This window comes from Pezoporus flaviventris, unplaced genomic scaffold (genome assembly GCF_033815535.1).
Source record: "Pezoporus flaviventris isolate CSIRO_AGI_PZ_B2104156 unplaced genomic scaffold, CSIRO_AGI_Pfla_v1 ptg000026l, whole genome shotgun sequence".
NCBI lineage: Eukaryota > Metazoa > Chordata > Aves > Psittaciformes > Psittacidae > Pezoporus > Pezoporus flaviventris.
The window spans coordinates 995,871-1,023,577 of record NW_026892574.1 but is presented as its reverse complement, the minus strand read 5'-3'; the positions used below and the strand labels follow the sequence as shown (position 1 = coordinate 1,023,577).

Below are 27,707 nucleotides of genomic sequence, written 5' to 3'. Positions count from 1 at the left end.
TGGGCAGCTTTGCAAAGGACTGGATTGCAGCAGCAGAGCTGGTTAGCTGTTACCTGAGTTTTCTGTTGGGGTAATCCTTTGTTATTCTTAGGGTATAATGGTTTTTTACCTGTGGGCTGGGATTACAGCAAGCAGTCTGCATTTTGTCAGAGTGGAGCAAGTGATTTGCTAGCCCAAGGGATTCAGGCTTTTCTCTTTTCTCATTTTCTAGACCAGAAGTGCTGCAAACCAATTTGCAAACCAACCATTTTTGTGCTGCTGTGAAGAGATCCACTGACTGTGCTCAGCTGGTGCTTAGCCACAGTGGCTTGTGGTAGCCCTAAGTGTCCTGTGAGCCTCAGCACTGACCGGATCAGCTGGTGGCAGGAACTGATTTTGCAACAATGAGGTGCCTCACGCACACACTGCTTAGGAGGTTGTCGTGTCTCTCACCTCAGTGCGTGCCAGGGAGATGGAGTCAAATCCTCAGTCCGAAGCAGTCGTCTCTGAGGCAGAGCTGCAGCACAAGGCCTGGAGTCGTGACTGCCACTGATGTGGTCAACTACTGGCAGAAGGTGTTTGAGACAAATGGGATCCCTGAAGCACAAGAATCCAGTGAATATATTGTGTCATTTGTTCTAGGAGCAAAAACAGTTAAGTAATAGGAAAAGTATATGGTCTCTGTGTGCCTCTCACTTCATCATTTTGGTTGAATCCCTTACCTTTCTTTTTATCTCTTACAGGAAGTAGAACAACTTTTCCTTCCTTAGGCTGCACAGAGGCTGAGGCATAGTTTATTTATGCCAATAGAACACTTGGGTTCTCTTGAATACCCTCTTTTGCAGAGATGGAATGTAACCCATGGCATACACACCCACTGTACCCTGACTTGCTTGGTGGAATGTTCCTTAATTTTACTTATTCTTCTGAGCCACAAAACTAGCGGAAGAACAGTTGTACAGGTTTGGTTTAAAACATGCAGATAGGTTTGCCTGTTCTGTTTGTTGTTTCTAACAGCCCCTGGCATATGTATTTGTCAGAATACTGGGTCTCCCTCAAAGATGCTTTTGGGGTGGTGCAGAGGATGCCCTAGTGGCACAAGTGGGCAGGTTTTAATGTGACCTTGTCTTCAGTTTCAGAGCTTGAGTTCCAAAAGCCTCCGCACTCCGCTTACAGCAGCACAGCAGGAGCAAATCCAGCAGCTGAGCAACAAGCGACTAGAAAGGTAAGAGCATCCTCTTACAGTCATTCCTTTGGAGGATTTTCCTTTAGCCTTAATAAACCAGAAGAATGGCAGCAGAGAGAAGACAGAAGACCATTAGCAGCTGACATGTCAAGTAACAGTGCTGTGTTTGTCTCTCGTGGTGACTCAAGTGATGGGCATTTTCTGTTGTCTGGTAGCAAATTACCTGTCTGTCCTGTCTGGAAGCAAAGAGGATCTAAGGGATGTTGCAATACTGACTTTGAGTTGGGTACATTTTCATTAAGCCCTTCTGTGCTTACAGAATTGAGCCCTGGCCCTTCCTGTCTTCAGCTGCCAGTCCTGTACTGGTCTGTCAGGTTGCTGTGCTTTCCTTCCTAGGCTTTGAAGAGGGATTTCCTTGGTTTTTAGAGGTTGCTATAGCTTTGGGCTTCATTTGGGCTCCATTTTCTTGCTCTGTGAAGGAAAGGTACTCTTAATACAAAAATTAAATGGGTTTGCTGTGAAAGAGCTACCTGGAATCTTGCTTGCAGGTTGCTGTGTCTTAAGCGCTATTAAGACTGCAAAAAACATCTACTGTTCTACATGGAGAACTGAGGTATGGTACCTCACAGCTGCTAAGACATGGAATCATGGAGGTTGAGAGGGACCTCTGGAAGTCTAGTCCATCCCCCCCTGCTTAAAGGATCAACTAGAGCAAGTTGCTCAGAGCCATGTCCAGTTTGGCTTTTAGTATAACTAAAGATAGATGTTATATAGCATCTCTGGATAGCCTGTTCCTGTGTTTGACCACCCTCACAATGTAAAAAAAGAAAAAGGGGGAGTGGTTCTTAGATTTAGATGTCTTCTATTCAGTCTGTGCCCTTTGCTTGTCTTTTCACTGGATACCACTGAAGAATCAGGCTCCGTTTTCTTCACTTCATCTCACCAGATACATATAGTTATTAATGAGGTTTCCTTCCCCTGCTCATCCAGCCCAAGCCTTCTCTTCTCAGGGTTTAACTGTCCCAGCTCTGAGTCTCTTCTTGTATGTCAGATGCTCCAGTCCCTTAATGTCAGCCTTACTCCAGTATGTCCATGTCTCTCCTGTACTATAGGACTTTACATTACTACCTGCTGAATTTCATGAGGTTCCTGTCAGCCTGTTTCTCCAGCTTCCTTAGGTCCTTCAGAAAAGTAGCACATGCATCTGGCCTGTTGACCACTCCTCCCAATTCGCTGTCCCCTGCAGACATGTGCTCTCTGTCCCTTTATATAGGTCATGAGTAAAGATGTTATGCTATATTGGCCCCACTCTCTCGACACCACGAGGTACGCCACTAGTGATCTGCCTTCAGCTGGACTTCATGCTGCTGAACACAGCCCTCCAAGCCTGCCAGTACAGTCAGTTTTCAGCCCACCTCATTTACCTAGTCCATACTTCATCAGCTTGTATGTGAGGATGTTATGGGAGACACTCTTTCACAGACACCCCCTTGTTGTGGGGAAAGAGCTTGTGTGCCCTTGTGAGGTTGGGAGCTATGCTGGTGGTAGCATACGCCGCTGGTAGGGTCTCCCATACCAGACAGGTCTCAACTGAAGGGTCAGACAAAGTGTGTCCTTGGGCAGGATGGGCTCACTAGCCTTTGGGCAGCCATCCTAGGAGAAGGACAACTCTTAACTTCAAACCCAGGCAGATGGAGCTCATTTACCTCTATAAGGCCATCCTTCTAAGAGAAGGATTCTCTAATCAAACCTATGACCTGAGGACTTTGCTGTCATCGTCCAAGCTCGCTGGGCCCTGGCAGATAAACCTCAAGGGTGGGGCCAGTTCCACGCACGCTGTGCCTCACCTAAAACATCCACTGCACAGGCCCGAGGGGTTTACCCACACTTGCAAAGCCCTGTAGCGACAGGCAAGGGGCGAAACAGTGGGTGATAAGGGTCACTGGAAGTCGCAGACCCAACCCAGCATGCAGGCAGGGTCGCTCCATAACGCCATTGCCTCCTTTGAGAACTCATACAGAATTAGTCTCGAGGAGAAAAGGCAATGTAGAAAGAATCACGCCCTGCCTATACCCCCCAAGGAGACCTCTCACTGTGCTTTTTGCAACCGGATTTGCCTATCTCACACTGGCCTTTTTAGTCATCGGCACACTTGTAGTAAGCGTGGGTAAAGCCCTTCCCAAATCTTTGTTCGTGAAGTCAAGCCATGATGATGATGGAGACAGTATCAAAATCCTTAAGAAAGTCAAGATAAACAGTTTTGGTTATTCTTTCCTCATGCACCAAGCTAGTCACTGTGTCATGGGTGGCTGTCGGGTAGTGAGGAATGATTTCCCCTTTGCTGGCTATTTCCTGTCACCTTCCTGTACTTGGTATGTTTAGAAACAATCTCTAGAGCAAGTTCCATCACTTGCCCCAGTATCAAGGTGAGGCTGACTGGCCTGTAGTTCCCCAGCTCCAGTGCATGATGGCAAACTCTTTTGTGGGAATGGAACTCTCTTAGAGTGCACATGCACATTGCACACACAGTTGAGAGCCTTAGGGGAGTCTAGGTGCTCCCTCTCAGAAGGGTGATGTGTTAGTAATGAGGTTAGCATGGTATTGGGAGCTTTTCTTGTGTAACAAGGTGTAGTCCTGAAGTGTTCACACTTGCTTTTGCTTGCCACAGAATGCCGGTGCAGTATGTACTTGGTGAGTGGGACTTTCGGGACCTGACTCTGAAGATGAGACCCCCAGTATTTATTCCTCGGCCTGAAACAGAGGTATGAACATGGGGAACATAGTGGGGATGGGGTGGGCTGGAATCGCTGAATGACATACAGTACAATCATAGCATTGCTGTGAAGGCAGCCTGTATATCATGAGGTTGTAGTGATGAGGAGGTCAGATCACTTCTTTTAGAATAGAGGGGAATTCTTAGCTTGTGATCTGGAACTGATGGACTTTGCTTCCTAGCTCGGAACAAGAGACATTGCAAGCTCATGTATCACTTAGTTGCACAGAGAGCCATCTCCATTGATGGCTTTCTTCCCGTGACTTGGCTTTCTTCCCGTGACTTGGCTTTCTTTCCTTGACTTGGCTTTCTTTCCTTCTTTCTGCTGTGATAATGACTCCTGGAAGTTCAAAACCTATGCCTCTATATCCTCAGTGGCCTAGTACTTTGGTACAAGGATAAGAATCTCAAAGGTGTCCAAAGGTTGTTAACAAAATCCTGCAGTAGTGAGAAGCTGCTACTGGAAAATGATAACGGACTCCAGAGAGCTTGCTTGTACATGTGGAGACTAAAACAGTGCAAGCTGGTAGGACATGGCAGCTATCACCTGTCTGATGGCTCCACTCATTCAGACAGAATGTCCCTTACTGACAGTGTCAGAAGAGGTGTCAAGGTCTGAGTGGGCTTTGAGATGGGAAGACTGCCTTTGCTTTTTCTGGGGATGAGAGAGTATTGGGAATGTGTGGAGAAGAAAGCTGTGGCTCACTGGAGAGGATGCAGTCTGCAGAATACTTCATCTGACACCTTTTATTACACAAAAGTCAAAAGGCAAAGACAGCCTGTGCTTCCGTTATGCCCTCTGAAGAAGAGGGTGCTACTAAAATCCATTAGAGAGTTCTGGACAATTTAATGGGAATCAATGCTTAGACATCCTCTCATCTCAGCCTGTACAAGAATACTCAGAAGCAGAGCCTTGGTTTAGTGCAGGGTGTCAGCAGCACCTCACTGGGAGCCGGCAGGGCCCTATGTCATAGTGGTTACACTCGTGTCCAGAGAAGGTGTGAGCTCTCTGTGTCTGGCTGTGATCACACCATGGTGATTAAGTTTGGAGATAAGGCTCTAAGGAATAGTTTTGCCAGTTGGAGCCCAGCAGCCCAGCCATGGTTAGCTTTGTTACTGCCAATGGTATTTCTGCTTGGGGTGATTCAAGAGAGTATTTCCAGCCTTTAACTCCCCATTAATTCATGGGTACAACATGAGCCTTAGAACGAGGAAGAACTTGTGTGCTCTGCAAGTCAGAACATCTATTGGCAAGGCTTCCCCTGGTGCTGTGCTCTCATTCTCTCCACGCAGTGCCAGGCTTCAAACAAAGGCATGTGGAGTGGAAGCTGGGGTGGCTAATGCTTGAGAATGTTGTTAATTGTGCCCATAAGCATGATTTTAGTAAAAGCATCTCCACTGGCCCATGCTGAAATGCAGTGCAGTATAACATGCTGTGTTTGAAACTATGTAACATAGCCTGGTGCAAAAATGTAGCATAAAGGAGCTTGACCTAAACCTTGTCTCTCTGGGAAAACTTGATTTGATGTGGCAGGGTACTTACTATGAGGGCACATTTTAGCACATTTATTATTGAAGGCCGGGAGTTTATGAGGATGGCTCAGGAATGGAGCTCTCTTGGTTGGTAACTGAGAGTTTTCTTGTGATGTGGTGCTGGGGTCGTTGCTTGGACAGGAAGAGCACAGGGACAACATCCAGCTATTTAGCAGCACCTGGCAGGACATTGTTTTAGGCATGTGCTGCTTCCAGGGACCCTGTACCGTGTGTAACCTGGAGCACAGAGTGAGTTGGTGTCAAGATCCTTTCATTCTGCTAGCAAGAAATGGTGGATCATCACTGCCTAGAAGCTGTGTGTGGTGTGTTTGGGTTGGGGTTGCCCATGTTTTGTTTCATCAGAGTAATTTTTCCAGGCTTCACTGGACTTTAAAACTGCAGTGGAAGTAGCTCCTATCAAAAATATTGAAGTTAGTTGCATCTGTTGCTCTCTTCTTATTTAGGATTTGTCTGCAGTATTCTTAAAACCAATAGTGCTGGAACTTTTCCCAAATAATGTCTGTAAATAATCCTTGCTCTTTAGGAAACACTTCATTATCAACACTGATAGCCCAGGTTCAAGTTGCTTATCTGCGACTGCACACACAAGCCACATGGCTTGGCTTGTCCTTGGCTGAGTAAATGTGACTCCCTAAACTGACTTGTTAGTGCAGATACACAAGCAGCTGCAAAATTTGTTTCCTACTTTTATGTAGCTTCTGCAAATGCTGCTGCTTGTTGATTCTGAGCCTGAAAAGAAGAGGAGCTGCTTTTATGCTGCACATTTTATTCTGTTTACAACAGAAGGTTTATGACTTGCTCCCAGACGCGTTGGTAATGGCATGAAGTTAAACACAGTATGACATAAACCACCAGCATTGTTTCAGTCCTGGGGACAGAGACACACATGCAAAGAGAAGCTCAGTTGTCTGCTTAATTTTGCTCTGTGTGAAATCTGCCCCTTTAGAGTCTATTAAGTTCTCTCTGGTAACTGAGGCCTTTCCCATTTGCTTCCTCTGGGAAAATCATTTCAGCACATGTGGCTTCGATCTTCTTCTCTGTGGGAATCCAGGTGGGGAGGGACAGGCAGCCCAAATGAGGAAACTTGCAACTCGGAGCAACTCTTGAAGCTCTGAGTGGGATAACTCATAACTTCTTGGGGTGCAGGGCTGATAGATACTCCTGTGAGCACAGCCATGCTGTGCTGAGGCAGAGTTTTGGTAAGCAGCCCTCAGTCTCACCTTCCCCCAGTTACCCAGCCTGCTGTGAGCAAAGCTTTGGACTCACTGCTGCAAGTGCTCTGTGGGTTTGTGAGGGCTTGTGGAGCTCAGTGTCATGCCTGCTTTCCTCCTGTGCCCATCAGAGCCAGGCTTGTGCAGTGGAGAGGTGTTTAGGAGTGTGATCAGCCTCATGAATTATCTTTGTTATGTGATTTTTATTGTAATGTCAAGGAATCCCTGTCTCAGCATTGCTCAGTCACTGTATTAATGGAGAAGAAAGTCCTTTTCCCAAAGCAGGGTTTTCTAAACCTCAGGCATCAGCCTTGTGGATCAGAGGGGAAAACAGGACAAAGAGGAAAACTCAGCCAGCCGTGGATACATAATTCCTTTTTTGTCGAGGCAAATAGAAGCTAAATGAAGCCTCGTAATTACTTCATTAAGGAAAGGTTTGGGTTGGTCCAGGACTCCTCTGAGGTAGTTTGAGGTATCACCGGTCTGTTACCGCTAGAGGGCACTATAGGCTTAGGCTCCCGGGGTTCCTGCTAGCTCTATTTCCTATTAAAAATGGTAGCATTTCTGGTGTTCCGGATCCCCTCCTCTCTCAGATGCCGTGTTTTAAAGCAAATGAAGGCTTAATTTATTTCATTGGAAACAAATGGTCATTTTTTTAATCCCTTGCAGTTACTGTGTGGGTAGAGTCAGGTTCTTGGGCATTGAGGTTTTGTTTTTGCTGGAGAGAAGCTGCTAGGAGGAGAGCTCCAGTTCTGCTTGGGAGGATTATCACAGTAGCACCATCCCCTCTGACCCTCAGGCCAGCCAGGAGTCCCCTGGTTACAACTCCTTGAGCTGTTGTGATCTCAACACCTATGTGATTTTTCTGTCTTGGCTTTGTCGTGGTGGCTGTGCCATGTGAACAGTGTGCTGTCCTGGGAGGGGGGACGCTGTGAGAATGAATGTTTAGCCTGGGAGACATCTTAGGAAAAGAAATTGCAAGTCTGTGTCACTCTGAACAGTTTTAGTAGTCATGCAGAACAGATCGTGGCTGCAAACTTCTGTGAGAGCATGAGAAGAGACCTAGTGTGTCAGGGATCTAGTTCAGTCTAGTTCAGTGTGCTGGGTGTGACTGGGGCTTGTAGCAGGTGGAGCAAAATTACAAGGGAAAAGATAGGCATGGAAGGACCCCCCATCTTTTGACAGTCAGTAGTTAAGGGCTGGTTTTAGCCAAAGCTGGATTTGGGTCTGTTGTGCTTCATAATCACTAATGAATCTGACCTCCATTCATTTGCTTAATCCTCTTTTGTGTCATCTGTGTGTGATGATGCCTCCACAACACCATCTGACAGTGAAGCTTTCTAATTTTGTGTTGTAAGTGAGAAGAGTATTTTCTTTGTTTCTGGTGCTGCCTGCTCACTGAACAGGAAAGCCCTTACTGCATAACACGTAAACTGTTGATGCTCTCTGTAGCATTTGTAACTTGTAGACCTGTTGCTGTCTAATTCTTTTTCCACTTATGATTTTCGAGCTTTTATCTTCTTTCCCAAGATGGATTGTTTCTTTCCCATGATAAGAATGCTCAATAAACCATTGCTGTGCGCTTGCATCTGTCAGCTGAAGGGCAGTCATTGTGCTGGGGTGTTCTAGGAAAGCACTTTAGTCAAAGATTTGCTCGGAGAAAGCTTTCATGAAGTTTAACCTTACTTCTAGCTAAACATAATCGTTAACCTTTGAGGGAGGTCAAGCACTCAGAGAAGGGAGGCTTTTGGCTTCCTGACATGTATATTCAAATCTACAGAGTGTAAGGTGGGGCCATTTTCAAGTGGTTTATGTCAAAAAAAGTATACACATTTCCTCTTTTAATTGGTGCTGAAAGGAAGGGTTTGATGCAGAATGGGCTTTCATTTCCCTCAGTTCAGTGCCACAGATGGTTACTTTCTGGAAGGGGAGAAGGTCACAGCATCCAGTGAGTACAGAGACAGGAGATGGGCCTTTCTTTCATGATTTTGCCTCTGACCAGTTGTCCTCAGGAGGAGCTGCTACTTTCTGAGTCACTGGCTTTGTGAAATAAAAAGGATAATGGTGTCCTATCTTGTATGTAGCATAAGGTCCTTTCTCGAAATATATGTAAACTCCTATAAAGTACATTGAACACAAATGCAATAGGGCGTTATTTAATAGGTCAGAAATGAACTGCTACTTGCAAAATGTAGCTGTGAACAAATGCGCTGAAGTTGGAAGCATTGCTGTTGTGGCCTCACATGGATCAGGTTTTGCCTGCGTGAGAGGCAGTACTGTATCAGGATGTTGGGGGGGAAATATTTTCTGCATGTGGGCTGTGGCACAGAGGCCAGGGAATGGGAATGACAAAGGGAGCCTGTTGTTGCTGCAGAGCAGTTGGAATTGCCCTTTGAGCTAGGCACAAGCGTTTAATAGGATTCTATATGCAGAGACAAATAGTGCAGCCTGTGCCTTGTGGCTGAGGGGCTTCTCAGAAGCCAGAAAAGCAGCTCTTCTCAGGGCCAGAAGTGCTCAGAGGAAGATTTGGGGTTTAACAGATATTGGCTGACCACAAGCAACTGTTTTCAATGGGCTGCTCAGCAGGCTAATGTGATCCTGGTGTGTGTTAACAGAGGGTTGCCAAGTACAAGTAGCAGGATTAAACAATCTGTATTCTGCAGTAGTGGAATAGCCACAAAAATATTATGTCCAGTTAAGTTGCCACTGGCTGGTTGAGAAAGAAATGGAAAACTAGGTTTGGAGAAGAACCAGTAGGTGGATTAACAGCTGGAACAGTCTGTCTTGTTGTGAAAGACTGTTTAGCTCATCAAAGACAATCTTAGGGGTTAATTACAGGAAATTGATAACAGAAGTCTCTTTGGTTCCATAGACAAGTGTAGAACAAGCACTGTAAATGCAGGCCAGAAGAAAAGGTGCACATCTGTAACAGAAAGGGTTATTAATTACTGAAGGAGCTTAGCAGGATTCTGCTGCTGGCCACTTTCAAATCAGGACAGGATGTTTCCCCAGGACAGATTTCTACTTGTTCAAAAGGAAATGAAGGAAGTAACAGGGTTATTCCTGGCTAACTAACCAAGACGAACTATGGCAGTACTTTCTCCTGGCTTCCTATGTGAGGAAAAAAAGGCTGTGCTAGTGCAGAGGATTACTTCAAAGTTGGTGATTTCCAGGGCAGATTCAAAACCATCAATTTAAAGCAGAAATCTGTGCTGAAAGCAGGGAAAGCAACAGCTGATTTAAGCCATGCACAAACCTGTTCTCCAGGTTCGCTTAATATAGACTTTCCTAATGTGATTTCACAGATCTCTGTGGTGTTAATCCATTTTATTTTTTTTTTTGCCCTTAAAGAGCTCTGGGAAGCCTTTAGCTTTTTAATCTCCCTTTTCTGATTGAACGAGTGTCTGTATTTCTGCGGGTTTCAGCTGAGTAGCTTAACTCATCAGCAGTGAGAGCAGGATTTAGGACTAGGAACTGGAGAAAAACAAGCAATAGAATGGCTGTAATGGGAAGGATGGGCCCCAAGCAGATTTCCACATGAACAGGGGGTAAAACTACATTTCCTACTCCAGCTTCTTTCAGACATCCAAGTAAGTAATGGAATTTGGGAGCTAGGGATTAGTGAGCTGGACCAGTGCATCTGTCCAGATGCTGTATCTGACAGTGACCAGTACCAGTATCTGCAGAGAAACAAAGAGCCTTGCTTCTGGAGAGATGTGCCTAGAGAGGTTTGTGCTGGAGACCTGAAGTACAGCCTTTTACACTGCCTTTGTTCCACTCTTCTTGCCCCTCTTGGGCATGGTTAAGTTTAGATGTGACAACTGTGGTAATTTCTCTTGGGCACTAGAGTTCAACCCAAACCATTCGATGATGCTATGTATGGGTTGTAAAGATTGCTACCTTTTGGTACAGTCATTTCTGGGTGCTGTCATAGCTTCTCTCCCAACAGATGACACAGCACTTGGCACGTGCCCTGACACATCAGGAGCTGCTCCTGTTGTGTGACAGAAGCCAAACTCCTTGCTCAGTACTAGGCTTGCCTTTACCTGTTTGTCTGTCATTGCTTCTGCTTAAAGCCACCTTTTCTTTGAGGGTTAGTGGCTCCTTCCGGAGTTACTTTGGTGTTTTGCTTTGTGTGTATAGGGGGAGTTTCATGGGCTTTGTGCAGCACTTTCTCTTTTCTACTGTGGTGCCGAGCAGAAGAGCCCAGAACAAGACTGCCATAGCCTGCCTGCCCACTAAGTATTGGGCTTGCTTCTGGCTTGGTTTTGGAAGGTACATGGCGGTGATCTTCTAGGGCCATTGCCATGAAGTTACGTTTCCAGCCTGGCGTTTTGTCATGTGCTGATTGGCAGCCAAGTGGACAAACAGGAGGGGAGGGGTGATTCGGTTAATATCAGATCAGGCTCTATGGAAAGTCCTGGATTCTGAGAACAGAAGTTTCTGGAAAGCACACAAATAAGTAAAACATTCCCAGGAAGGGTGCGAGAGCAGAGAGGTTACTCAGGTTTTCATGTGTCTTTTGCTTTCCTTGTTCTGTTTGCTAACCTGAGAAGTAGAGCCCCTTGCCACCTGGCTTGTACCCCTGGAACCTTGTCTTCCCTGCTTTCCCCAGAGCATGTAGGGAACAAAGAAAGGGTGCTTCTAAGGAGTGCGGTATGAATTTGTGACCTCCACCCTTGCCTTTCCCATTCCTCCCCTCCTCTTCTTTTCCCTAGCCTTGTACTTTTAATCACAGAAACATCAGGTGGGTCATTCACTGTTACTGGACTGTGGCATGTGATTGCCTCCGCTCTGGACTTCTGCACAGCTCTGTAGCCCCAAGAATCTCTGCTGTTTCCTCCCAACCGTCTTGGTGCTGAAAGCTGCCTGACCTTGTTCTCTCTGGAGCCACGCAGCTGTGGAGCTTGTGGTTTGGGTGCTGGCAGACACTGTCCTCATGCTTTCTTTGTGCAGCTGTGGTTCCAAGAAATACAGTGAACTACAGACCTGGCCGCAGGGAGGGGGGTAATACCAAGAACCTGTCAGAACATGAGTGTGTGCTGGGGGGGGAGGTTGGGGACCAGCAGTTGTGGGTGGAAGGGTGAGGCAGAGGCTCACGGGAAGCTGGAGGTGTTTGCAAAGCTCTGTTTCACTCAACAGAGAAGATGGGAGGGGGGAAACCAAATAAATGACAGCATGAACTTAGGACGAATCTGGCAATGAAGCAAGACTTCCTGGAATCACAAGGTGAGAGCAGGCTGTGAGCGGCTTGGCTAAAAGACAAAAGCTTGAGAACCTCTGAGTGCTTGAAATTAAGTAGCATGGGGGGCAACTCTTTGTTTCACCTGTATATGGAACCACAGGTAATAGGTCTCTTCTAGTCTTTGTAAGCTCTTCTTTTGCTGGTCAGGTCTAGATATCCTACTTCCTCCCAAGGATGTCCTGCATTTTTCCCAGTAGATTACTAAATTCGCTTCTGACAAGGGTCTAAATACCTTCTCCCCACTGTGTTTTGTGCTAAGCAACAGAAGGTAGGTCCCTGAAAACCCATTGCTTGATGCCTGCATCACCTCCAGCCCAGTGCAATGCAAAAACCATTCCTGATACCTTGCACTTAGCTTACCAGCCTCAGGAATGCACAGGTTTCAGAGGTGGCTGGTGTGCTTGACATCCTCTTGAGTATTCATTTACACAAAATCCTTAAAATGGGAGAGAAGGGGAGGTTCACTGATTGTCACTGTGCAAGGGGAGTTTGCAACAAGCAGAGAGATTGGGATTCAGTCACATTAATAACTCAGCAGAGCTCTGAGCTGGGCCAGTTCTCAAGCCCAGCCTATGGCCCTGACTGTCTGCTGTCTGCCTGAAACAGATGACAAAAAGGTCCTGGAGCAGGCTGGCATTGCTGGAGTGCCCTGGAAGGGCAATGGCTATCTTGCAAGCTGTGGATGGCTGGGGAGCAGTGTTACCCTAGGTAAAATCTGCTCCCAGAAACAGCAATGGCTACTGAGCTCACCTTGTGAATTCTAGCTCTTCCTCACTGCTGCTTGAACATCTCTGTACCCCCATCTGTTTGATGAAATGTGCAAAGAGAAGATTTTAGTTTCTCTCTGGTTCTGTACTGCCATTCAGTCCCTCCACTCTTCCCAAAGCTGTCTTTGCTGGGGTGAGCTGCTTCTTGCAGAAACTGGGAGAGAAAAGATCTACAAAATGTCCTATTTCCCCATTCCGACAGAATTACCACGCTTATACCCACATACGTGTATGCCAGGTTCCAGGATGGAAGTAGGTCTGCCAGTACCTGTAGCACTGGTTAGTAGGATTTCCAGTGGAGGCTGTGTTGTTGCTGACAATACTGTAAGCAGTAATGTGAATTTGAATATAACAGAGTTGAGCATTCCTCCTATCCAGTGGTTCACATGCCGTGGGCACATACGGAACTGGGTCACATTTCTAAGATGCTTTCTAATTTATGATTTTACTTGCCCCTTAATACAGTGCTTTGGATTTTTTTTTTTTCATATTTACAGATTTTTATCTACACCAATAAAACCAAGAAGACAATTCAAGCACAGCCAAGAACTAACTGGATGATTTGGGAATCTGGTTCTGATCTTTGTGACTTCTGCTTTTCGGCAGGTCAGCTGCCCTCACACAACTGTAGACCTGCCAGTTCCTAACTGGAGTTTGTGGGACCCATTCCTATAGTCCAAAGTGGTGTCAGTGGAAAGGTGTGGATGAGGCTTCTGCAGCATTGGGTTCAGTGCTCTGCTCTGCTGTAGTCCCTCAGGAGTTTGGATAGTCACTGTTTTGCTGTTGCTCCTCTGGAAAACGGGAGCTGTGAGGATAAAAGTGTTAAAAGGTACTGAAGTGCTCAGCCTGTTGCAGGGACAAGGCACCTGAGTGAGTTAACTCATTTTCCTGGCTTTAGAGACTGTAAAGACACAGTGATTTTGAAGTCATTGTTTTATCCAAAGTGGCCTTTCTCTATAGTGAAGCATGTACTGAATCCTGTAAACAGTGTGAGAGACAGTAAGCCCTTTTGGATAACCTGCCATTTCAGTTTAGAATGTCACTTTGTAGAGTTTACCTAACACATTCCAAAGGTTAATTACCTTTGATTGCTAAAATGTGTGCTTTTATTTCTCAATGGAAATTTTATAATTTCAACTCCCAACATTTAGAGCTGCTGATCAAATTGATGGTTAAGATGGCTTTTAGCAATGATGGCATCATGTTAGCAGGTTTGTGTGCTCTGGATCTGCTCAGTCTGAGAAGACATGGAGTATCCTACACAAAGACCACAGCCTTCGGCCATCTGCTGTTGTCCCAGTTTCTCTGTGTCTGGGACTGGCATCACTTTTGAGCTCCATCTGCTTCTATTGCTCCTCCCCAGCTGTGGCTCGAGTCAGATGCTTGCACAGAGGTAGGGAATGTCTGTCTGCAGGGTGTTTTTTAGTCTTCATATGAGCACTGTAATGCATGACCAGAAATACTTCCTCTCCCAAGATGAGATTTGGAAGTGGTTCTGCTAAATGCTGCAGTTTCTCAGTTTCAAGTAGTGACATCTTGGAGATTGTGACTGGATTGCTTGCTAAAAGATGAAAAATACTGAGAAGAATCTGCAGAATACTGCTCTGAATCAGTTTTAGATAACTTAATGGTTCATGGCTTCTGAAAAGGAAACCTAGTGCAATGGCAGTGAGCTGCCTGCATCTACTCTGCATCATCCTTGCTGGGGTACCCTGATTCTTCTGCAGATGTTGAGGAAATTGGGGTTTTGTGTGAAAGCTGTAAATCAAGGGCTGTGGTATCACAAAACATCTTAACTCCAGTGTGTTTGGGTGTGGTTTTGCTTCTTGCTTTTAATACATAACTGCAAATTTAATCCACCATCAAATAATCTGTACTAGTAATTTCTTTTCCTAATTTGCCAGGTAGAGTAAACCTTGTGGTGTGCTTGCCAACCACGTTTATTTAATAACTGAATTTATTTTTGTAATTATTGAACATTTTGGTTGTAGTGAGATACTGATACCTGAAAAAAGGCTGCGGTTTCTTTAGGTTGTCACACTGACTGCTTTTAATTTAGAGCTCTTATGATAGTGATTAGTGTGAGGTGTCCCTGCCCATGGCAGGGGGGTTGGAGCTAGATGATCTTGAGGTCCTTTCCAACCCTAACTATTCTATGATTCTATAAGCAAGTGTATTATGAGAGAACTAGCCTTTGCCTCAGTAAGAAATAGCCCAGGCAATAAGGCAAAGGAGTCAGGAAGTGGGATACAAAGCTTAAGTAATACCAGCATCCCTTTTTTAATATATGTGTGGTAAAACTGGAAATCAGGCATATTTCAGTAGGAACATTCTAAAAAACACTTTCACTGTGGAATGTATGAAATAGAAGTTCCATTAAAAACTCCAAGCTTGAAATTATTCATGGTAAACCTTAAGGAAGTTAATCAATGGTGACAGTAGTTCTGCTGCAGGGAAGTTACATTTGGACCTTTGTAATCAGCAACTTGTGCTACTTACTGTGTGATCAGCCCTGGAGACAGATGGTCCTGACGAGTTCCTGTAGAGATTTCCTGGAAATGTTTATAAATGACTACAAATGGCTGGGATTTAGAAAAGTGATTCAGGAGCCTTTTTTGAGGGGTTTTTCTTTTGTGGTCTTGGAATCATCAGCACCTGCTTCCCCAAACCAGCTGCAATCTCTGGCTGTCTGCTGCAGGGCAGAAGTGTTTTCATACTGCTTCGTCTGGAGCTGCTCGCTGAAAGGCAAAAGCCGTTTTTGCACTGAAGTGGTAGAGTTAGTGTTTTACCCTGTTGGTGTCTGAGCACTGGTAGTCCAGTCCTCTAATGCTTTCCCACAGTCCTTTTGGGAGCCTGTAAGAATGTTTTCCTCTGTAGTTGTCTAGGAAAGGAATCCCAGAGCAGCAACAAGGAATACATAATTTGGAGTCTTTTAGCAAAACACAGTGCCAGTACCAAGATGGTGACCAGGGATGGGCACTGCAGTGTGGCTCCTTACCTGCCTGAGGCTGCCTTAGCTACCACTCAGTGAACTTTGCAGTGAAGATATACCTCTGAGAGAGGTCTCTTGGAATAGCACCCTCCAGCCTGTGGGTTCCTTCTCTTGGGCTTTTGGGTATGAGTACAGAGAGCTCATTGCTGAGGAGAGAATACCTAAAGTGTGGAAGGCAGAGAGCACAATCTGGAGAAAGCACGAAGTCTGTTGACACTGAGTATGTGGTGAGCAAAGGCATGGGCATCTCTGGCTCTTGCCAGCTCAACATCTGGAGAAGATTTAAGAGAAAACAATGAAAACAGTTGAAGGTGCTTCTTGCTGAAGAAATCCTGAAGGACCCAAAAGGGAGCCTAAAGAAAGCTGAGGAGCCAGTGGCTCCAGAAAGACTGTTGTTGGCAGGCCAGCCTGCTGGAGAAGCAGCAAGGCCTAACACAGCCCAGTAGAAAATGTCAAAGGCTCAGGAAAGCTGATCTGAAGAAGAAGTAATGTCACTAGAACAATTACAGGATGTTTACACTTTCAAATAAACCAAGTCTTTCCTTTTCATTTACACTTTCAGGCTCTTTCAGCAGGAGGAATCAACAGGCAGGGGTTCTATTAAAATGGAAGTTGCCTGGCTTTGCAAGGCCCAGGCGATGTTGAAATATGCCATCCCAGGCTGTGAAGTAGTACAAACTTCACTTCTGTTCTCTAAGCACAGGGTATGGGTTTGGATGCAGGGGCACAGCACTTTGATATGTTTAAAAGCAGTTCATATCTTGTGGAAAATCTCAGAAAATACTCACAAAACAGCTCGTGTCTCAGGTGCTCTGCTGCCAGGGATGTTTCATTGAGGTTCATAGCATCATAGAATGATAGAATAGTCAGGGTTGGAAAGGACCTTAAGATCATCCAGTTCCAACCCCCCTGCCATGGGCAGGGACACCTCACACTAAACCATCTCACCCAAGGCTTCGTCCGACATAGCCTTGAACACTGCCAGGGATGGAGCATTCGCAACCTCCCTGGGCAACCCATTCCAGTGCCTCACCACCCTCACAGGAAAGAATTTCCTCCTTATATCCAATCTAAACTTCCCCTGTGTAAGTTTGAACCCGTTACCCCTTGTCCTGTCACTACAGTCCCTAATGAAGAGTCCCTCCCCAGCATCCCTATAGGCCCCCTTCAGATACTGGCAGGCTGCTCTGAGGTCTCCACGCAGCCTTCTCTTCTCCAGGCTGAACAGCCCCAACTTCCTCACCCTGTCTTCATACAGGAGGTGCTCCAGCCCCTGATCATCCTCGTGGCCTCCTCTGGACTTGTTCCAACAGTTCCATGTCCTTTTTATGTTGAGGACACCAGAACTGCCCACAATGCTCCAGGTGAGGTCTCACAAGAGCAGAGTAGAGGGGCAGGATCACCTCCTTCGACCTGCTGGTCACGCTCCTTTGGATGCAATCATCTATTCTAATGCTTCATTTTCATACCTGTTTGCATCCTCCCTCCCTCCTTACTACAGATGTAAGTTGCCCTAGCATGAAGGATCACCAATAGCAACAAATATCTTCACAAAAACTGCAGCTTTGTACAAGGCATCTGTTACACTGCACCTTAGTCAGGGTGATATATATCTAAGGGAGGGCTTGCCCTGATGTACAAGCCTGCCCAGTTCTGGCTCCTGAAAAAGTCCCTGGCTTTACTGAAGAGAAGCTGGCCTGCCTGCCAGGACATGTTGCCTTTAAATATTCCTGCTAATGCCAGGAACGTGCAAGATTCCTTATAAGAAGTGGAAGCTTGGTAATTTTCCTGGTAAAGTTTTTCATTTGTTGGCAAAATTAAGCCAATTATTCCTTGTAAATTTCTGGATTTACAGGGGAGAGCCAAGAGCAGACCCCTCAAGCAAAAAACCCAGCCAGTGTAGGAGGCCTTGTTTCTGTATTGGTGTGCTATGAGAGTATAAGGATTGTGGGGAGTTGTGAGCACCTACTGAAGCTGCTGATGCGCTCATGGTGTTCGTAAGGTTTCTGTCCACTAGATTTCTCCGGTGGATAGTAAGGGAAGTTCATGTTGCAGACAGAGGGAGGCACACATGTGCTTTCTCTTATAGCTAGTCATTCGTTTTCAAACAATAGAACCCTGTATCTGTGATACCTCTCCTGCTGTGTTGGAATTTATATGACATTTGAAGGGTTTTAAAAAGAGGAGATTGATGGGAGAGAGGAGGCAGTAATGGCAGAGATGTTTATGGATCCAGGAGCATGGATGAAAATCTTTCCCATGCGACTTTATACCAACAAAGTGTGGTAGGAGTCCACAATCTGAAATCCATGCAGACAGCTGCTCATTTGGATCATTTAGTAATTAATTGCCTTTGCTTTTCATCTGCGGGTTGGGTTATTGTTTTGGATGCTCTTAGGAGCTGTACCTTTGCCTCCAGTTTACATACCGTACCGAGACAGTGTAGAAATCTTACATTTTGAAGCTTATAAATTCTGAGAGCTGGGATTTTGGAGTCAATAAAATGGTGTTGCAGAAGATAATGTACTCCAGCTGTTTGGTTATTGTTTTTCCCAATAGTGCTAGAAGATTTCAGTAGATCTGTGGGAAGTTGTATCCTGAGGATTTGGTTACTAATCAAAGCACCCTGGAAGGGAGATGGAGCTTAAGTGACTTCTGGCATGTCAGTTCCATTGCTCCCATCTGTGTTTAAAAAATGGGCAACAAAAAATGTGTTTCACTGAGTTACAGAGTGAAGAAATTCAAACTCCAGTCCTCAGACCACAAAGGTGCGAGTCCTGTCAGCTCCCTTAGGGTTTTGTTTGTTTGATTCTGTTAGGATCTCGTCTCTCTAGTTGTGGAGGAAGAATCCCTGATGTACAAGAAGAATTCAGGCCCCTGCTTCCCAGTTTCTGCCCCTCATCCTGTGATCCTGGAGATCGGCTGTGGCTCTGGAGCAATTGCTCTGAGTCTGTTGCGCAAACTGCCACAGGTAAGCTTTTTTCAGTGCTTGTAGTATGATAGATGTCTGCGTTACAGGACAGTCCCACTCCAAGTCTTCATTGGGACTTCACAGGCAAACCTCTTCGTTTTGATGGGATTTTGGCAGCTGAGGTCTCTGGCAGTCAGGCTTTATATGTTCATGCTACATAGAAGAAGGCTATTTAGGAGCTGTCTGCAGGAGTAGCAGAGACACAGTCAGAATGAAAGCAGCACATGTGCTCATTCTCCAGCTGGCACAGCCCACTATTAATCACCCCAGCCTGAAGCATTGGTGAGTGTTGGTTTAAGCTGATATTCTGGGCTGTGGACAAGAGGGGCTGAGACATGAGCACACACTCTGATAGTCAAATTTATGGGGCAGTCATCTCTAAAAATCACCCTTCTGTGAATCAAAAGATCTTGTCTCAAGGAGACTGAAGACTAAATGGATACAGGGAAGGGATTACCACAGAAATGTCAGTACTTGGTATTGATATGACAAGCACATAGTATGCTACCAAACCCCTTTTTGTTCCCTGATAACAACCCACACCTTTTGAAGAGAGTGAAAAGAACAGAAAAGGGACTGAGATTTGAGTGACCAAAGGCTTTCTTGCCCTGATTATAGTGGCATATAGCATGCTTACTGAGATACTGTTGGTAAGCAGAAAGAGAAGTGAATCCAAGGTCTCATCACATGTGGTTAAGGGAAGAATATTCCCCTTTTCTCAGAATTGCAGACCAGCTGGTTTGTTCTCATGAACAGAATTGCTGTGGCCAGCCCCTAGTCCTGCAGAAGTGAAAGACTTGGTGTGTAAAAATTAGAGGCTGATGCCTTTGTTCCTCCTCCCAGTGACCTGATAAGGTTAATAGTTGAGCTTCATGACTTCAAAGTGTAATTAACTCTGATTTCCTGAGCTGTACTTCACACTTTTTTCCTTGCCTGTTAAGTTAAAGAGCTGTGTCAGTCTGTCCCTGTTACTGATAGCAGTCCTATCTCAGCTCTGCCCAGAGAAATAAGGAGCCTTCACTGATTAGTTAGTGGTAGCCACACAGACAGCTAAGTGGAGCTTACACTCTGTGTGATCTCCTTAATGCTTGAGGCAGAATTTGGCAGTAGGGTACTGAGAAAACAATGGCAACATTTCACTTATGGAGTCAGCTGTGTCCTCACCGTAAGGGTCAGCTTCATGTGTGTGGGTATTAGTCTCAGACTGTGAAATTAATCCCTCCAGGAATCATGGCCAGTCACACCATCGTCTCCAGATGACAAGTAGCTTCTTTAAGCATGCTTTCTCCATGTAAATACTTACCAACATCTGTGTTTAAAAAGCATTAAGCAAAGCAACACCACATCAGACTTTTGCTTGCACTTAGCCCAAGGTGGAGTGGAAGGTCAAACCAATCTCTAACCATGTAGTGCTATATCTTAAATTGCACTAGAGGACTCTCCAATACTTGACACACAGTCAGGTATGTGCAGTCAGTACATGCAGTGAATGTGGTGCAAGGACTTCAGTGGAGTATCTAGACAAATGATGTCTGTGTATCGGATGGAAAATACCAGAACCTCTGTCCAAGTGGTTAGATTAAAGCTGGAAGGGATTCTGTCTGTATTAGAGATCTTCCTTTAATCTGTGTCTACACAGACTAGCCGGTATTGAATCTCACATGCTACGAGCTGTGAATGTTAGGTGAGCCTGTGTGACTCCACTGTTGTCAGCTTTGGTTTGGTCAGGAGCTTGTTTTGGTAGGGTGCTGTCAGTGTTGCAGAGTGCCTTCTGTCACCTTACTAGAAGCAACTCGAGATCCCTTCAGTGCACTGAGATGCGTTCTTCATGAGCCAGGAATGAACAGCCAGTTGTCAGTTTCTATCCTGCCTGTCTTTTTTGGCAGAACATGTCTGTTCAGGAACCTTGTTGATGGTGGTTTGTTTTCTTCCTGTGCCAGAGCCAGGTGATAGCCATGGATAAAGAGGAGGCTGCTGTGGATCTCACCAGGGAGAACGCACATAGGTACAAACCCACACCTTACCCATATTTTGTAAATTGTTGTTTGGAAAAGACCAAGAGTCCTCAGTATGAGGACGTGTGGTTCCTGTTTATCACCACTGGAAAGCAGAGAATGTTTAGTTGGTTGAACTCCTAAAGTGTAAGAATTAAGAAAAAAGCCTGTGTTTACTTGAGTGTTTTATTCTTTGACTTGTGAATGTGCTTTGCAAAGGCAGCAGCCTAAATAAAGCAATAGTGCTTACAGGCTGTCTGTCTTCCATGGGTTTTCAAAGCATTTCGTGGTAACTACTCTTATCCTTTTCTGTGAACTTGGGAAACTCAAGGTAACAGGTAGTAGGAATGTACGTCACTTAGGAGGTTAAGGACGAGTATAGTCTGAACCTTTCTTTCTCTGGCTCCCTTCATCATTATTGCTGTGCTTGTTTCTGGCATTGCTTCTCTACATATAAACTTGCACACTCAAATAGCACTTTTCCTCTGATGTGCTAGTGTGGTATCCCTCAGCATCCTCCTTGCACCATCACCTTGGGTTTGGTGAGAATGGTGCTGCTGGGGCCTGTGCTGTGGCTGGATGTTCAGAGCTGCTGTATCAAACATCTTGTGGCTGAAGTCAGGACAGATCTATAACTATAGGTTGACCTTGTCCTTCTTAGTGGCTCTGCTCCCTCAAGTGGTTCTTAACTCTGGTTATTCTGGACTGTCACTAACATAGCACATAGCTTTTAATTTTGTTCCTTGGGCAAAGAGCACATCCTAAACTTCCCCTGTGGTTTGAGAGGAATCCAGCTGCAGTCGGTGGGGTAGGATATACATGGATCAGATAAGAGATGACATTTAATGAACTGTTCCTAGAATGTGCTGTTCATGAACCCACACAAACATTCCTCCTAATCATTTCTCCTTTTGTTCTTGCATCTGGAATTTTACAGGCTGCGACTCCAGGAGAGGATCCATGTCCTCCACCAAGATGTTTCATACGGTAACTCTTTTCACTGTTATAATCCCCTTTGTCTTTCTCCCTTTTTACTTTGATGGGGGAGGAGGCATGGGAGACAGCCATGGGACCCCTTTGGAACGCAGGCGTCAGGAGGGTGTTGGAGTTAATGGAGAAATAATTAGTAAGAAGTGAGTCAGTGAAGCTTTTCCCTTCGGAGATTTCCGGGCCACATGTTCAGCTGAGAGAAGTCTCTGCCTACCTCAGAAGATTCCTGGTTTTAGGTGTCCAAAGGTTGTGTTCAGGTACTCTCTACTGTTACTGGGGAGAGGCAAATATAAACAGAGTGTAATTCATTCCATGCTGACATGGATGCTTTAGATAAACATGTGTGTGCTTGTCTCTGTGTTGATGTTAGAGGGAACCCAGATATTTAGCTTAGATTAAATGCCCGGCTAAGAGGCTTGCCTGAGGACAGGTCCCCACTCACATGGGGCTGGTATGTGTCAGTCCAGAGAGTAGCATGGGCACAGTGAGCTGAGCGTTGTCTGCTCAAGGAAGAGCAAGCCATTGGGTGGTTGATACTGCTGAGAGGGCCTGGCTCTTTTGTTTGTTAGCTCCTTATGCAGCTCTGGTGAGAGGAAAGCATCTTGACAACTAGTCTAAGCTGCCTCTTAGCTCTTTGTGGGCTCTCTCAAGTCCTGGTTGTTGCTTAATAACCAGATGGGCACAAAGCTTCACAGCATCAAGGTCCTGTGAGTTGTAACGTGTTCTGGGGCTGTGATATGAAAACGGGGTAACTTTGCCTGGGCTTAGCTTTGTATCACTCTTGCATTCCAGGTGGGACGATGAGCAGGCCAGGCTGTCCCCAAAAGAACTAGGATAACATTTTGTTAGAGAAAAGAGGAGCCAAACGCACATGGGCATGTGTCTGGAGACACTTACCTGGCAGGATTTGGCACTGAGCTTACAGGGGAGATTGCTGTGATTGAGAGCTGGTTGTGATTATTTTCTTCTCTAGGTTCTGCCAAGCAGCTGCTACTCTGGGGCCCTGTAGACTTCATAGTCAGTAACCCCCCATATGTTTTCCATGAAGACATGGCTTCCTTGGATGCAGAAATCCTCCGGTAATCAGACAAAGAGGTTCTTCTTCTCCTGTTCCGTGAAGCAAGGTTTTCTGCCTGCTTTCTTACACTACACACAATTGCACATGAAACATGCAAATGTAGTATACACGTATACAGTGTAGGTGTGTTTCTATAGTACATAATAATGCAGTGTTACTTTGATATTGCTTACAGGTCTGTAACAGTACCAAAGCATTTTAAATACATAGAAAAATGGAAAAAGCACACACTTGGAAATTAGCAGGCTCCTGATCCCAAACAGGTTCAGGACATTTTCCCTGCTTTTTCTAATGATTGGTGTGAGTTTATGAAAGAAAGTACCAGCAGTCTGAGCAGCATTTTGTGATGGAAAAGAGCTTGGCTGGAAATGCTGCGACCCATTCTCATCCCAATGATTGCCTTAAGCAAACAATCCCACACAAACATGAATAAGCTCTTTTGGGGTGTGGAACAGCTTTGTGTGTGCTGGTTCTTCCTCAGAAGTGATCATCATGCATGTCAGGACAAAGGCCTGCACCCGCCTCTCTACAAGATGTGCACCGGAGCGGATTCTGAAAGCTGAGCTTTCTGCATCCTAATTTGCTCTGCTGGGTTAGAGGGCAGCCCAGCCTGGTTGTTGGCATGGTTGAAATAAAGCAAGCGATCCCGTCCTGTACAACCCGCTCTTTCCCTGTCCAGCTTGCCCAGAGGGAACAGATCCACAGGCTGGAACTGTGTGACCCTGCCTGCAGGTGGCTTGTAATTTTCAGGATGAGTTCAGGGGGTGTTTTCTGCTTGTGCTCAACATGGAGTTTCTCAGCCTTGTGGCAGCTGCCTTCTTAATCTCTGTATTTTACATCAAAGCTGTGAGTGCTGTCACCTGCTGTAGGAGTAGTGGAGTTCAGGTGTGTTTGGTGCAGCTGTGTTTGGGGCAGCACATCCTTAGGGGTGTGCCTCATGCCACATGAATTGCTCTTAATGTCTTCTTATTCCCACACCCAGCTATGAGGACCTTGATGCACTGGATGGGGGAGATGATGGAATGAGAGTCATCAAAACAATTTTGGCTTTGGCTCCTTCTGTTCTGAAGGATTCTGGGTAAGCACTGTTCTCTGTTTGAATTTCATGTCTTTTGTCCATTCACTTCTACAACTTCTGTGTTCTTTTCATACAGGAAGGAACAGGGAAAAGAGTTGCAGAAATGTCCCTCCCTGCCCCATTTAAGAATACCAATTTTTAGAATGTCATATATATAAGCAAAATTAGCTTGGATTTGGTTAATAAAGGGAGCCTTCCTTGACCAGTGGTGGTGTTTCATTGTCATTAGTGAAGTGGGAGTCCTTAAAGGTCAAAGCAGCAACAAAAAGAACATGAAAGAGAGCAGCAGAGAAAGAGGGAGTGCAAAACAATGCAAGCTTTCTAAGCTGAATAACTGATTGAAGTAGAAGTAGTATAGAACTCTCTGAGAATGGATGTAGATCTCTACTTCCCTCCCACCCTTTAATTAGGGGAAACTTGTTTATTGTGCCAGGATACAATGCTGGAGAAAGATCAGCCAGAGATAGTTTCTTAAATGTTAAGTTTCTCCAGGGCTAATACTCAAGACTAATTGTTCCTGTTCTCTTTCATGTGGGATCCATTTTGTGCCTAAAGATCAACATGCTGATACTGAAAAGTCTGTTGTGCCAGGGCATTCACGTATTCTGCTGAAAGATTCCTGACATTTTACCAGCATAAGAGAGGTCATTGAAAATCTGCTGTTTTGAGAAGAGGAACAGAAATATTGAGAGGCATAATGCATGCAAAAGAATTAATCCCTGCTGTGCATGCCCATGAGAACAGAAGATGCTCCTCAGAACTTCCCAGCAACTGAGATTGGTCTCATGGGGTGTTTTTTTTTCCCCTTCCCTTTTCACTTGTTTTATGAGATGGAGCCCCTGTTGAAGAGTGTAAGGTCAGGAATGAGATCCACACCCAGCTTGTAGTTAGTTTGGTGAATTTATAGGGAGTATTCGGTGTGGGACTTCTTAGGAATTCTTAGGAGAGAGTATGGTTGGGGCCTGGCCTCTCTTCTTTGCCTGTTAAGCTTATATCTTGCTGCACTGTCACGGGCTGTAACCAGTTCCATCATCTCCACGTGCCTGTAAGGTAGGGTGGTTCTGCCTCATCATGGGAGTGGAGATTCAGAAATGGGCCAGTGTCATAAAGTCCAGCTGGAGCAGAGATGGAAATAGCCCTGCAGTGTCCAGGGCTAGTCCTGGTGCACTAACTGAGCTTGTCTGATTAGTTCCCTTATCCCTGCTGCACTCTCCTTTGTACAGTTCTTTGTGTAGGGCTGACTGCCTGTGGTGTTTTTGTAGGTGATTTATGGAGATATTTACTGTGGGAAAATGCGTGTACTAACTTACACTTCATGACTTGCTACTGGGACATGATGTCACCCTGCTTATAACATGATGAAACTTCATGCTGCCAGTCTAGTGCTCAGTGTTGATGCATTTGTATCTTAAAACCTCGTTTTGGCCTTAAATCTTTGGGGGCTTCAGAAAGACAGAGCTGGTGGTATCTCTGCATGGGGTTCAGAAGGGGTCCTTACATCTCCATACAAGGGTTTAACACAGGAGCACCATGAGAATTCCCCCCAGTCTGCATCTTACATGGACAGCTATGATCTGATTTAGGCTTAGTGGCCTGCAGTGTGTTTGCTGCCCTCTCCTTTCTTGCACTGGTAGGAGTCTTCCAGAAAGACAGACTTTAATTTTTATCAGTTTAGCAACCTAAGTGTGTGCATCTCCCCATTTTCTACTCCCACATTTGTCCTTTCAGGAGTGTATTTCTGGAAGTTGATCCCAGACACCCAGATATGGTGAAGGACTGGCTACAGGCACACCCCAATTTACTACTTGTCCTCTGTGCCGTTCACAAGGACTTCTGTGGCAAGTAAGTCTGGTTTACCTTCAGATTTTTGCTTTGGGTATTGAACTATCTCCTTTGTACATTATGTCCCCACACCCTGGTGTATTGAATGAACTCAGCCAGGGGAAAGTCCACAGCTGAAGCCAATCTTGAACAAAACAGGGTGTCCCTTCAAGTATCTCAACTTTCTCATATCCTGAGGTAACCTGGCAGGCGTTCTGATGCAGGTGAGCATTTCTGATGGGGTGACTAGCTCTGGTGCTATTATCACTGCTGCTTTTACAGGATGGAGGTAGAGTCATGTTCTCCCTACTAAGACAGCTCTGATATTCTTTTTTCCACAGGCCTAGGTTTCTGCACATCCAAAAACAAAGCAGGTGACAACTGTACCAGAAATAACTTCCTGCAGCATGCTTTTTGCTGAAGAGATTGTTGGAAACTCTGCGTGGCAAACCAAAACTCCACTTCATGCAACACTGGACAGTTTCAAGATTCAGCTGGAGAGGGGGCTGGGACATCAAGTCTAGGCCATGCTTTACCAAGCAAGGTTGGAGCAAATGATCCTTGAGGTCCCTTTCAACTTGCTGTTCTCTGATAATGCATTGACTCCTCCATGCAGTGTCAGACCTGATACAAAATTCATCCAGAGATGCCAGAAGTTCAACAGAGCATGTAGAAGTGTTTCACCTTCCTCGGGGTGCTACGTGAAACTTTTTAGTTTGCTCTCTAAAGTGACTCATTAATCTCACTACCCAGTGGAAGAGTTCAGAGCTCCAGATAAAAACACAACTTCTCAATATGTCAGATCACCCATTTCACCTGAAAAGAACTTCACTTTTTTATTGTGTTTTTTTTTTTGCCTGGAAATAAGTTTATGTAGAAGGTGACCAGATTGGATGATAGGTCCAAACTCTGCCTTGTATTGGTCTGTGGATTTGCAGTTATACCAGGACCCGAGTAACCTCTACATTTCAAACTCGATTCTATTCCAGGATCCTTATGCTCCGGAGCAGATCTGCAACAGCAAAGCAGCTTTTGTTTCTCAGTCCTGCTGAGTGACATGCCATTGAAGGATCAGTGCACGGGTTACACCACGTGAAACCACAGCACCTGACACTTGATAGATGCTGCCAGAAACCGTCTAAACACTGTAATAAAGATAGTGCTTCAGATCAGTGTCGTTACAAGAACTGCAGTGCAGTTACATTTGCAAACGTGCTGGCAGACCTCAATAAACATCTGACACCCGCACATTGCTTCTGATAGTAATAGAGATGCCTGATTTCCGTGTAAGACCTTTAAGTGCCAGACTTTACAAGGAAGTCCAGAATCCAGTTGTGCATATGGAGAAGTTGAAAAACAGGAGGTGAAATGGCTTGTACAGAATTTGACAACAAGCCAAGTTTGGAGTAGGACCCAGTCTCTTGACACCAGTGGTAATAGCTGAGATCTGTTTCTTTGGGAAGGATGACTCAAGAGCAGGGCTGCCTGAAACAACAGTGAGAGAAGTCCCTGAAACGGACAGTCCACATTATAAATAATGGCAGCTTTAAATTCAAGCTGCTGCTTATTGTTACTGCTGTTTCCAGTGTTACAAGTTCCCTTACTGACCATAGCTAGCCAGGGAAGGAAGGAAAGTAAATGGAATGATCTGGTTCACCACTCTGGATGGAAGCAGTTGCTGGGCCAGTGGAGGTGAGCACTGGGTAGGGGTGGAGGTGTCCAGGCAGTGCCCTCTGCTGTCTGTGTGCACCAGGGAGGGGCTATCAGGTGCTCTGTCCGGGCTGAACCTGCAGTACATAGCCAAAATAGTGGGTAGGAGATGTATCAGCAAACTGCATCTGTTTAGGAGGCTGCAGCAGATTCAAAGGACTTTACATGAGCACTGGTAGATGTGGTCCCTTCCCTGCACTCCGCACTCCTTCATTTGCTCTTTAACTCTTAAACATTGGCCCTGCTTTTCCACAGAGACCCAAGCTCTGTCTGATGTACCAGTGCTCAGGTCTCTTGACTGGATCCTTTGCCCACCCTGTTCACAGAGTGGCCTTTCACCCATCCTACCACTCACACT

The 27,707-nt window shown here is 45.4% G+C and overlaps 1 protein-coding gene across 2 annotated transcripts; it reads left to right on the top strand.

Annotated features, from left to right (window-relative positions):
• The first annotated feature begins 227 nt into the window (after positions 1-227).
• On the top strand, positions 228-26,806 carry HEMK1 (HemK methyltransferase family member 1). Of its 2 annotated transcripts, none has more exons than XM_061458284.1 (10): positions 228-632; positions 1,113-1,204; positions 3,834-3,927; positions 18,526-18,678; positions 20,619-20,683; positions 21,610-21,659; positions 22,636-22,741; positions 23,723-23,818; positions 25,547-25,660; positions 25,981-26,806. In XM_061458284.1, exons 1-10 carry the CDS (start codon positions 384-386, stop codon positions 26,015-26,017), a joined length of 1,056 nt encoding a protein of 351 aa, XP_061314268.1. In that variant the 5' UTR covers positions 228-383; the 3' UTR covers positions 26,018-26,806. The 2 variants fall into 2 exon arrangements, with proteins under 2 accessions (XP_061314268.1, XP_061314269.1); XM_061458285.1 differs by lacking the exon at positions 228-632 and adding an exon at positions 2,439-2,563 and having other exon boundaries at positions 1,119-1,204.
• The last annotated feature ends 901 nt before the right edge of the window (positions 26,807-27,707 follow it).

Excerpts from the sequence above, each read along its gene's own strand:
- HEMK1 (XM_061458284.1), top strand. The coding sequence starts at position 384 with ATGAGGTGCCTCACGCACACACTGCTTAGGAGGTTGTCGTGTCTCTCA. Across the intron at positions 22,742-23,722 it reads TTGGATGCAGAAATCCTCCG|CTATGAGGACCTTGATGCAC; the intron begins GTAATCAGACAA and ends TCCCACACCCAG. Across the intron at positions 23,819-25,546 it reads TCTGTTCTGAAGGATTCTGG|GAGTGTATTTCTGGAAGTTG; the intron begins GTAAGCACTGTT and ends TTGTCCTTTCAG.